Raw genomic sequence first — 11,381 nt, forward strand, 5'->3', positions numbered from 1 at the left:
CATACATGTATTTTTAAAAGTATTTAAAATCCTTTTTTTCCAAATGCAAATGGTTTTACTTTGACATCATGTTTCATTTCAGTAACAAAGCAATGAACAACACTGGAATGTATTCATACATGGTAAAACAAATAATTAAACTACAAAAGTACATTACTTGCAATATAGACTAGTAAATGCTGCATAATTTGAACTTAAAAACTAGTTCTACAATGTATATGTATAATAATACATCATAAAGGCATCTGCTTATTATATAGAAGTCAACCCTTATGTGTCAATACATCGTATGGATTATAAGTAAATTACAGAGGATCATACAATATTGCATATTTATAAAAATCATTTCATAAAAAAATCATACAATAAATCATCACAATAACCTATATTTATCAGACTGAGTGTACATGTATACCATATGTTGAAATGTCTTTTGGGGTTCTTGATTGGTATTATGTGTGACTTAACAATAAATATGAAATTTCACATTATACAAGCATATAATATTAAATTTGCACTTAAGTGGGTTATGCTTTTTTTTCTACAAAAGCTGCAACATTAATTCACATCTAACAATCAACGAAAGCATTTTATTGTTTAAATTAGACCTTTTCTTAAAAGAAATTTAAAGAAATATTCCCTGGCTATAAAAAAAGACATCAAAATGCAACCTATGAATTTTACCATCATTTTGCCTGAAATATGTCATGTCATTCAAAATTCTGCCTGGAAATAGAGAGAGGCATTGTTTTGATAGTTGATAGGCAGACTAAGTTTGATTGACTTGGCCCCCAAACTGGCAGCTCCTATAGCTGCTGACTCCTTCAGTTCTAGTAAACTTATCTTAGATATTCTGGTATTCCTTTTCCTGTCCTTTAAAACACTCACAAAACCTGAAAAAATTTAATCTATTCTACAGTGTATATTCAATTAAACATCCAGGAAAAATTACAAGAATTATTCCCCTTATCACTTGTTTCATAGCTACTTATTTTCTCCCTCGTTTCACTCCTCCGCAAATAAATATTTTCTTGACTAATTTATTGAAAAACAAAGAAAAAGAATATACTGTAGGATTGTTGCGTTCGTTACAAATCGCATTTTTATTCCAAAACATACAAATCAAACTCAAAAAATTTTACAAAATAAACAATGCAAGGGCTGGGAGGGCAGGGAAAGCCAAAGACTTACTACAACCTGCGATTCTTTGTAACGAACGTCGCATTAATCGAACATTCCCCGGTAAAAGTATTTATAGTGAGCGCTAAATCGCTCGTGCATGAAAAACCAGTTTCTTTAGATACGAAGTTACACGGAGAATACCGAAGTAAAAACGTAAAGAAATAAATTTATTTTCTCCCTCGTTTCACTCCTCCGCAAATAAATATTTTCTTGACTAATTTATTGAAAAACAAAGAAAAAGAATATACTGTAGGATTGTTGCGTTCGTTACAAATCGCATTAAACAAAGGACAGTAGTTGCAATGAAAATTTTATAAACCAAGATTCATTGAAACGAGAATTTTATGTTCCAGATTGTCTTTTATATAACCATCTTTGGCTTTATCCGTGACCCACCGACCATGTATTTTAAGCAATCGATCAGACACATTATTATTAGCAGCGGCTGTAACTCCGCCGCTACGTAAACTGTGTAAAGCATATTTAGAACTGTCAAGGCCAATTTCATTTAAAGAAGACAACAATATTTCCCTAGCTCTTGTATATGACAGAGGTTTGGATTTATTTGAAGCTTTGTATTTATTGAGGGACTTTACAAAATTTACAGCTGTAAACATGTAATCATTGGAAGACTTGTCCATCTCTAACATGTCGATGTATTTGTTTAACCAAAACACGGGGCACAAATCGTTTCCAGTTTTTGCGATGATCACCGAATTTCCTCTCCTGTAGATATCCGTTTTGCTTCTGGGAATATTAATTTCGATGTGAGCACTTTCCCATTTGATATCACATAATCGAATATTTGATAATTCACTGAATCTAAAGAAACCAGAAAATCCCAATAAACACATAACAAAGGATCTTAATTTCAGCACATTAGAAGGATCCTTGGAAGAAAAATCCATCAATTTACGTAATATGTCTGTAGTGATTGGTTCTTTTTTGCTGATAGGTTTTGATAACATGCGCCTTCCACCTTCAAGCACTAGTTTCAGGAACTTGTCCTCGCATGGATTCAAATTTGAAGAAAATTCATGAGTCCAACTTATACTGTAGAAATATGCTTCCAGAACCGACGTTGATACCCTCTGTTGCACCAAACCTCCCATAAAAAGAGCGACAGTAGACACTGATGCAGGAAGATGCGTAAATGAATGCTTCGAACACCAATCTCTGAATTTAGAGAAATATATGTCGTACTTCTTGTTCGTTGACTGAGCTTTTGCATTTCTCACGATATGCGGCAAAGACTCCACTATATCGCTAAAATGAAGATCGTCTTTAAACTTGTCAATATTTATCCATTGGCCTTGATAATTCGTCAAAGTCTGAAATATATAACAATAAAGCACATTAAAATTCAAACCAAATTTGCACAGTAACCAATAATAGCCACGATATTATATCACACATATTTACAAGCAACTTTATCATCAAATTCAATATAGGAGAGCAGTCCTCCATGAAAACAGTCATCAAATTATATGAATTTCAGTACAAGTATATTAAATCATAATCTTATGTTAGTATTGAAATAATTCAATGTTAATACGTCATATCTAGGAGAACAGTCCTCCTTATTGGATAGCAGTCATCCAATCATTTCATTTCAATATGCATGCATATTGTACACTGGTTAGCAGTCAACCTTTGTGTACTCATCTGTCCATAGTTCACAATCAAAGCATGCTAATGAACATATACATATAATGTTACAGTGACTTAATTACGAAGCATCCAATCTCAATGCTATAACATTACTGATAAATTTGTGAGTAGCAAATACGCTATTTTTATCAGATCCCGAAATGAAAAAATTCCTCGGTTTTTCATACTCTATTATATCTTTAACAAACCACAAGAATTTTCCGTTTTTGTCGATCAAAGAAGGCCAAAAAGCTGCTGATTTCCATTTCGGAACAATTAAGGTACCCTTAGCCCTACAATTTAATAAATGCTTTATTGACCTCCCTATCAAAAAAATGGGAGGAACAATCCAGTTCAAATCTTGTGACCAGTCGAACGCAAATGCGTCGACTCCGCTTGTTCCAGGGGTCCAAAACAAAGAATAAAATTTTTTCACTTTGTAATTATTGCAACTCGCAAAAATATCACAAGTGTAAGGTCCCCAAACCTTATTGAAAAATACAAAAATATGATTGCTTATACCCCAATCGTCAAAATCGAAAACTTTGCTAACAAAATCTGCTTCTACGTTTTGATCTCGTGGAACCCAAGCTACAGAAAAATCTATATTTCTTGTCAAACAATTTGTATATATAGAAAAAGCAAGAGATTGTAAATCCGAATTCATACTGCCGATCTGCGAAATTCTAACAACGTTTTGATTGTCTGAGTATAGTTTTACAAATTTATTTTCTAAAACACCACCAAAAATTTTCACAAACACTTCAACTGTCTTAAGTTCTCTAAAAGTTGAACTTTGAACTCTTTCTGATTCGTCCCACATAACATGAAAAACTTTCTTAGTCGAATCTAACAACACCACCGCCTGCAAAATTGCTAGCATCAGTAAAAACAATGCGTTCCGGTGTGCGATACCATGGGGAAATAACCCTGGCGGGAATAGATAGGCTATTTTTTAACCAAAACTCTAGCTCACACCAGGCAGGAAGTGAAATATTAATATTTTCATCCCAACATGATGCGTTAGCAATAAGCATTGACAATTGTCTCGTTGTTATTTGACAGACAGGCCCAAGTGCAAACTTAAAAGAAATAATGCTGCCTACTACTGAAGCGAGATCTCTAGCAGAAATATTTTGTTTTTCTTTAAGTTTATTTATCTTGCTACACAAACTCTCTAATTTATATCGAGGGATACCAATAAAACCGACTTCTAAATTCCACTCAAAACCGAGCCACTCTAACTTTTGCACTGGGTTCCAAACGCTCTTAGCTTCATTAAAGCTGACATGAACTCTTAAAAAGGCATCAGTTTTCATCTTTGTACGACTTACTACATTCCTGTACGCCTTTGTCCGACATATTTGTTCGATTCCGCCATATTTAATCGAAGATTTTTGGCCACCTGTACCTGCTATATATAGCCCTGTAGAACTGTTTCACTTGAGTGATTTTCCAGTCTGGCTGTCGACATGTACACATCTCCGATAGCATAGTTTTTAGAAGTCCATAAACTGACCAATACATGTTTGAAAAGTAAAAATTCAACAAAAAATAGAACTATACCGAGAATTAAATTATTTTTGAATGCATTTGCTGCAATATAAAAAGTACACTAACACATAATACATTTATGTACAGCAAAAATCCATGCAGGTCGAGAAAACGCGTCAAACGCAGTGATAAAACATTTTACCTGAATACTGCTATCGTTACAGGGATGTGCACATGTCGAAAGAATTATCCTATTTTACTTTTATTGAAAAATGCATCTCAGAAGTCATGTAATCCATTGCTAACTCAATAGTAAAAAATGCTCGGACACACGTGGCCCATGCCGATCATTTTATTTGGTCAGGGAAAATATCAAAGGTTGAAAGCTCAGTGGGGTTGATTGAATTTTTTTTTTTTCAAAAATAAACATTACTCTTGTTTGTAAATGTAGTAAATAAAATTTATGATTACATGGTTTAACTTCATTAAATTTATAATAAAGCATGCATTAATACGAATCATTCACCTTTTGAAGATATTTTCCTGTAAATGGGGGGGGGGGAATAAAACATGCATATTAACACTCTCATAAAAATAATTTAAGAAAAACGTCTGAAACAAATTAATTATTATCAAATAAATACTGTGTATAGGCTTCATTAGACCTAATATAATTTGATTTAAAGTTATTTATAATTTTATGCTCAATGAAAGAAAAAAAATGAGCAAGTTCACATACCCCACGCTCCCCCAAAAGTCGAAGTGCTGAAATTCCCAGAAAAAAATAAAGGAGTCGTAATTTCCATGTAATATGCTCATCTATACACATTGTGCCCTAAATATCTGCAAAGTTTGACGAAATTGTGTGCAGCGGTTTATGAAGAATTGCGATGACAAACTGCTCATCTCTATATTCAAGATATGGCCAAAATCTAAATGTAAAAGTGGGGAAATTCCCGAAAAAATAAAGAATTCGTAATTTCCTGGTGATGTGCAAATGTACACACACATTGTCTCCTATAAATATCTGCAAAGTTCGACAAAAATCTATGCAGTGGTTTATGAGAAGTTGCGCTGACCAAAAAAAAAAAAAAAAAAATTTACTAACGGGTCAAAAACATTACACCTCACGCACTTATTGCGAGGGGTATAATAAACGAGTTTGATTCTGTGGTGCAATGATAATGAAAATAGAATTTAATGTGAATTAAATCTTTAGACATAAATAATTGATGATTATTAGAAAAAGTTTATAGGAAGAGAGAGCAAACTCCCCGTGAGAATTCCACATTCTACCTACAATTAGCTTTTTAAAAATTCTCTTGTCTGCATGTTGTCCAGGTCCAGGTTCGACACGTACGTTTGAGAAGGTATTTCAGAAAGTTCCCAATGTTCCCATTCCTGTGATGTATATTTCACGTTTATTATATCCCCCGCTTGAAAAGTGGGAGGGTATATAGTAATCGTTATGTTCGTCCGTCTGTCCGTGCGTCTGTCTCTTACGCTTTGGGGTACCAATCTCTTATCCGCAAATCATCTTGTACCACTTGGTGAATTTTTATGAAACTTTCACAGAATCTTAGGTTTATTACATATTACCATTGTGCAACTCCTATTTTACTTTTCAGGGGTGTAGCAACGGGGGAGGGGGGGTTGCCCCCCACTTTTTTCCGCGACCTAACTTATACTATAGGAAATGTTAATTGAAGGTGTTTTTTTTTTTTTGTTTTTTTTTTTTTGGCTTGTCAACTTTTTCTGGTAATGAAAAGAAATTCTCTGCCTGGCCACCACTTTCAAATACGATGCTACGTGCCTGCTTTTTGATTCGACACATATTTTGGGTTTAGCGACAACAGCAAAATATGGACTTTGCCATTATAACCATATAAGAGGCGGGGTATCATTTGGTGAGCTCATTGCTCACAATACCTCTAGTTTCTATTTCAGTTTGGGCGTGTGGGTTAATTTCTTGTCCAAATTAAAATTATTATTCAATTTATGAAGTTTCGACATCCCTCCTGAGAAAAATCCTTGATCAGTTCTTAGGCTTAATAAATGGTACAGCACAAGGTCCGTAGGACCTTATACTTATTATTGCCCTCACGGATAGGAGAGGGAGAAAGAGAGAGAGAGTTCAATATACAAAAGAGTTAATAAAAATTATCCGTATTCAACCAGTGTCAACTATCCCTACCCTAGCTCTTAAAATTATCTCTCAAATACTCCTAAAGAAATTATTTTTGTACAAAAAAAAATAGCTAGACTATCAGGCAGGGATACTGAAATCTCGAAAGACTCTCTGTAACAACATAAAACAGTTACATTCCTCATATTTTAAAAAAAATCTCAAAATTGAATTCGGCAGAAATGTCTCTCTTCCAAGAATATTTAAATAACAGTCATGTCAATTATTTTTGCATGCCCCCCCCCCCCCCCCGTTGTGTGTGTTAAAGAACGTATAGATGTACACATAAAAATTGTATTCTGGTTAATTGCTTTTAAGATTTGAAGTAAATAATTACCGTACCTCAAATTACTTGGTTTAGATTTGAGGTTAGTTCTAAAATAATCAGTTATAGTTGACAAATGAATTTTGCGACGCAAACCAACTGCAGACTATGTACATGACTTTGTATAGAATGTATATTAGAACTACTTGTAGATAGACAATTAAAGCTTATGAACAGCAGTTATAATACTTTAACCCCCCCACCCCCTTTCAGCCGCGCAAATTCCAAAAAACGTCTCTTTCCAAGTGTGATAATATCCCAGACCAAAATGTGATAAGCAAGGACTAAGTGTATCGACGTGCTAGTCTGTACAGAGTAGTGACAGTGTGTTTACTATTGAGCTTTTATGGAGTTTATTTCTTTTTTGTGATGCATATTTCAATAAATGGAATTCAGGGTGTATATCACTTGACTTGTGCACATTTTCGAACCGATGCAGTAACCTTATTTCCAGGTATGGGTACGTTTACAGCGTTCGAGGCGTTTTCTCGATATGCATCAATTGCATCTTTATGACCTGCAAATCAAAGACGTAGGTTGTTTTGTTCCATTCAATTGATATAATTTCAAAATGTGTTTGCAGATTTTACTGCTTTTTCTTTCAAGTTTATTCTGCATAAATTGGCGCACTGTAAAATACGTACTCATGCATCTAAATTTCTCATCCAAACTTGCATTTTTTTCCTTTTGATTCAAATCAATAATTATTCGGAAATATGATTATTATGTTGTTTGTTGTGGTTTTGAAATGTCTTGATCACCCCATGTGTTCTCATATGCTTTACCATCGGAGATGTGCACAAGTCGATACCCAAGCCAAAAAATCATTCAAGTGTAACGACCGCATTTGGGTATATATCGTTACATTGAGACAATGTATCTGAAAGAAATATGGCGGAATACGGCTATAGTTGGTATGAAACAAGTCGTACATAGATGAAAATGTTGCGTTTTTAAGAATTCATGTCAGCTTTAACAAGAAAACCAGCATGCAATAAATCTTTTTGAATATTCTGTGACATTAAACTACAATTTTGTTTGGAATCGCAAACCCAGCCATCGTCTAAATACATTATAACTCTGTATGCTTTTGCTCTCCAATACAATACTAATGGTCTTAATACTTTAGTAAAAATATAACCAGCACTGCTGAGACCGAAAGGTAGGACTGTGAATGCGAAATAACGCTTTGAACCATTGAAATTCCAGGAAAAACCTAAATATTTGTAAAAATCTGGATGGATGTTTAAATGATGATATCCGCTTGTTAAATCAAATTTGATCATAAATAAACCTTTTTCGGCAAAATTAAGACCCTCTGAAGACCCCTCGAATTTGAATTTTCTCTTTAAAACGCATGCATTGACGTGTCTAAGATCAAGAATCAACCTTGGCTTTTTATTCAATGGAGCTGAAACGGTCAGTGGGTTTACACAATGGGGCGGTTCAAAGCATTCAATGACTAACTCTTTTCTCAGCAATTCTAAGATGGCCTTTTCAACAAAAGGGGCGCTCTGCAGTGCTGATTTGTTGTTAGACAAACATACAACTTCAGGATATATAATAAATTCTATCCTATAGCCAAATTTGATAACATTTAAAATATAATCGTCTGACTTTATAACATTCTTCCAAAATTCAACAGAGTTTTTTAAACGATCTTTAACTGAAATGTCTGAATTTGCATCGAAGTCAGATTTATGGTCTAATATATGACTAACATACTCAACTTCATTGCTGGTTTTCTGTTGATGTTGGAACGAGTGCTGTTGTTTGGGTTCCCTGGGGGGTTGAGCACTGGAGTTGCTGAGTGTACGGGCAGAATCTTGCAAAATGGCCCGGGAGTCGACAGTAGTGGCAGACGATGTTTGCGACTTGTGTTTGTAGGGGATTTCTGTAATTTGCCGAACTGGGCGCAATGAATCTAGGGTTGAACTGCTGGCGGTAGTTGAATTTTGCACTGCCGAGAAAAAGCTGCCTAGAGGACAAACCATCGAACACTCCTGAAGTTTTAGGGAAAACGGGTCTGTCGTAAGGAGATTTACGTTTCTTGTTGGCGGCTCTTGAAATAGCGGAGCGCAGTCTGGCGGCATCCTCGCTATTGTCAGCAATATCAGAATCCACATACTCCTTAACCGTGTCCCACCCATGTTTATCAGCTATTCGTAATATCTTGTTTCGTTGACGAATGGCCTCTTTCTCGGAGGAAATTAAATCTGTGACACCGCTGAAATCGCCAGAGATGAGTTTTTGAGATAACAGTTCTAAACCTCGCAATCTCTCCTCATTAAACTGAAACTGTATTTTGTTTCCTTCTCCGCGGAACTCAAATTTATTTGTTGGTTTAAGCTTATCTTGTATTTCAGAAAGAATGAGAGTTTTTTGCTTTTCAAGGGCGGTGTCTAACCTGCTGTTGAATAAACTGACGGCGTCAATAACATCAAAATCCTGGCCGGAATTAGAATTTGTCTCTGTACGTAGTTCTCGAGGAACATCTCTATTACTTGTAGAAGTTGAACTTGATTCTGTTGACATGCCAAAGACTTACTACAACCTGCGATTCTTTGTAACGAACGTCGCATTAATTGAACATTCCCCGGTAAAAGTATTTATAGTGAGCGCTAAATCGCTCGTGCATGAAAAACCAGTTTCTTTAGATACGAAGTTACACGGAGAATACCGAAGTAAAAACGTAAAGAAATAAATAGAATAAAGTAACTGTCTGTCAGGGCTCTCACAAAATAAGCCTGATAGAAAATTAGAACAGTCAGGGTATATTTTTCATACATCATAAAATAATTGCCGTGTTGTAACTGAAATCCTTTTATTTTACAAGATAGAAAATTTGTCTAAATAATGTAATTTCCTTAAATTTTTCTTTCAATTCTAAACAATTCTTGAACATTAGACTTACCGTCCTTCATGAGGTCCCAGCTTTTCCAGACAGACCCTACTGTGACAACCTGTAATCCACTGGGTGTGTTCAGTAATTCCTGAGGAGAAAAAAAAATAAAAAATTTCCAGGGACTTGATAATTAATATTTTTCAGTTGCTGTTGAGGTCACAATCAGTGAAATCTGTCTAATCAGACATGCACTGGGAGACAAATTTTGTGTGTGAATAGACAGGGTGTCCGATTGTGCAGTGTGAAAAACATGGAAAATAGTAAAATGGGAAAGAAATCCAAGGTCAGAATTCACAGTGTGTCATATTATTCAGGTGTCGGATTAGACAGTTTTCTGTTTAACAACAGTCCTAGATGTTACCTCTGCAATTCTTGGTCCAACTCCAAGAATGTGTTCTGCTAAAATTTCCCCAGCTTGTTTGAAAAGTTCCAGACATATCTTGTCTTTCTTTTCTTTGGCACCTAAGAAGATATGAGCAATTAAAATCATTTTATTTTCTTTTGATTTCACGGCAGGAGTTCAAATTCTCATTTAAGTATGTTTATTTTTTTTTTTTCAAGAATGCTTTTAATAACATTTATCAGACAGCATTGTCCAAACACAAAGAATAAACTTAGAATGTCAAAGAATATCACCATTTGTATATCTCTGAATAGCACTCACCGCTGTTTAAAATCTACTATGATTTTCTGATATATGAAAGAAGTTAGGTATTTAGAATAAGATATAATCCACTGAATACCTTTAGCAAGTTCTTTACATAAGCCAGCAATGTAGGATTTGTCAAACTTGGAATAAAAGTAATGTAGGATTTCATTTCTATCACTGATCTGTAAAAGAATAATACCAGTAGCTCTATACATCAATCACTCTTCACGCTTTTTATACATTTTTATCAGAAACTTAAAATTATATGTTTTTGTGGCTCATGGTGAAGGTTTTAGTTTCTATAATGCAAGTCAAACTCGAAAGTCAAGGGATTAAAAGTGTTGGTTCCAAAAAATAAATCTAATTAGCAGGAATAAACCTGTGAAATAAGAAACCCTTGAAGCAATCAATTAGGAATGTTAGTCAAGGCTGAAGTTTTTTTAAGTAGGACAAATTCTGAGGGCAAAATCAAACATATTGGTACTTCAGAAAATTAACTTGTCGCAAGGAATACACCTGTGAAATGATTTGAAAACCCTAGCACCAGGTATTCAGATGTTATAGCAAAATCAATTTTTTTAAAGGTCAGTCAAATTCCAAGATGGAAGGTCAAAATTGATGGTATTCGAAGAACGTTCTTGTAACACGGAAATCACTTGTGAAACAGAAAGCCCTCAACAAACCATTTACAGTGTAATTCTTATTGCCAAGTTTAAAGTTTTTCAAAGTCAAACTCTATGTTTAAGGTACAGTGTCAAGTTTTTTGGGGTTACTACAAGTATCCAAGGGAAGGTCTTGTCACAAGGAATAAACTTACGAAACATGAAAGCTGATACTCTAACCATTCCAAATTTATAGCAAATTAAATTTTTATGCCCCCATAAACAAAGTTTCAGGGGTACGGTTGTTGTGTGATGTGTTGTATTTGTATTATTAGTAACATTTAGTTTCTTGAACATTCCAGAGTGGTCAACATGTTCGGTCATTTGAT

General features: G+C 34.6%; 1 protein-coding gene and 1 pseudogene across 1 annotated transcript; both read right to left on the reverse strand.

The window, feature by feature from the left end:
* Window positions 1-472: 472 nt before the first annotated feature.
* LOC134274447 (N-acetyl-D-glucosamine kinase-like) lies at window positions 473-10,572 on the reverse strand (the record flags this gene model as incomplete). The annotated part of the gene is made up of 4 exons (XM_062756733.1): window positions 473-893; window positions 9,751-9,829; window positions 10,103-10,203; window positions 10,485-10,572. Coding segments are annotated over 4 exons (447 nt in total), but the record flags the coding sequence as incomplete, so codon positions are not given.
* Window positions 8,568-9,427, reverse strand: LOC134274446 (uncharacterized; annotated as a pseudogene).
* Window positions 10,573-11,381: the final 809 nt, after the last annotated feature.

The sequence above is a fragment of the Saccostrea cucullata genome, unplaced genomic scaffold (assembly GCF_032062105.1).
Source record: "Saccostrea cucullata isolate Sc308-1 unplaced genomic scaffold, CSIRO_AGI_Scuc_v1 ctg9666, whole genome shotgun sequence".
Lineage (NCBI taxonomy): Eukaryota > Metazoa > Mollusca > Bivalvia > Ostreida > Ostreidae > Saccostrea > Saccostrea cuccullata.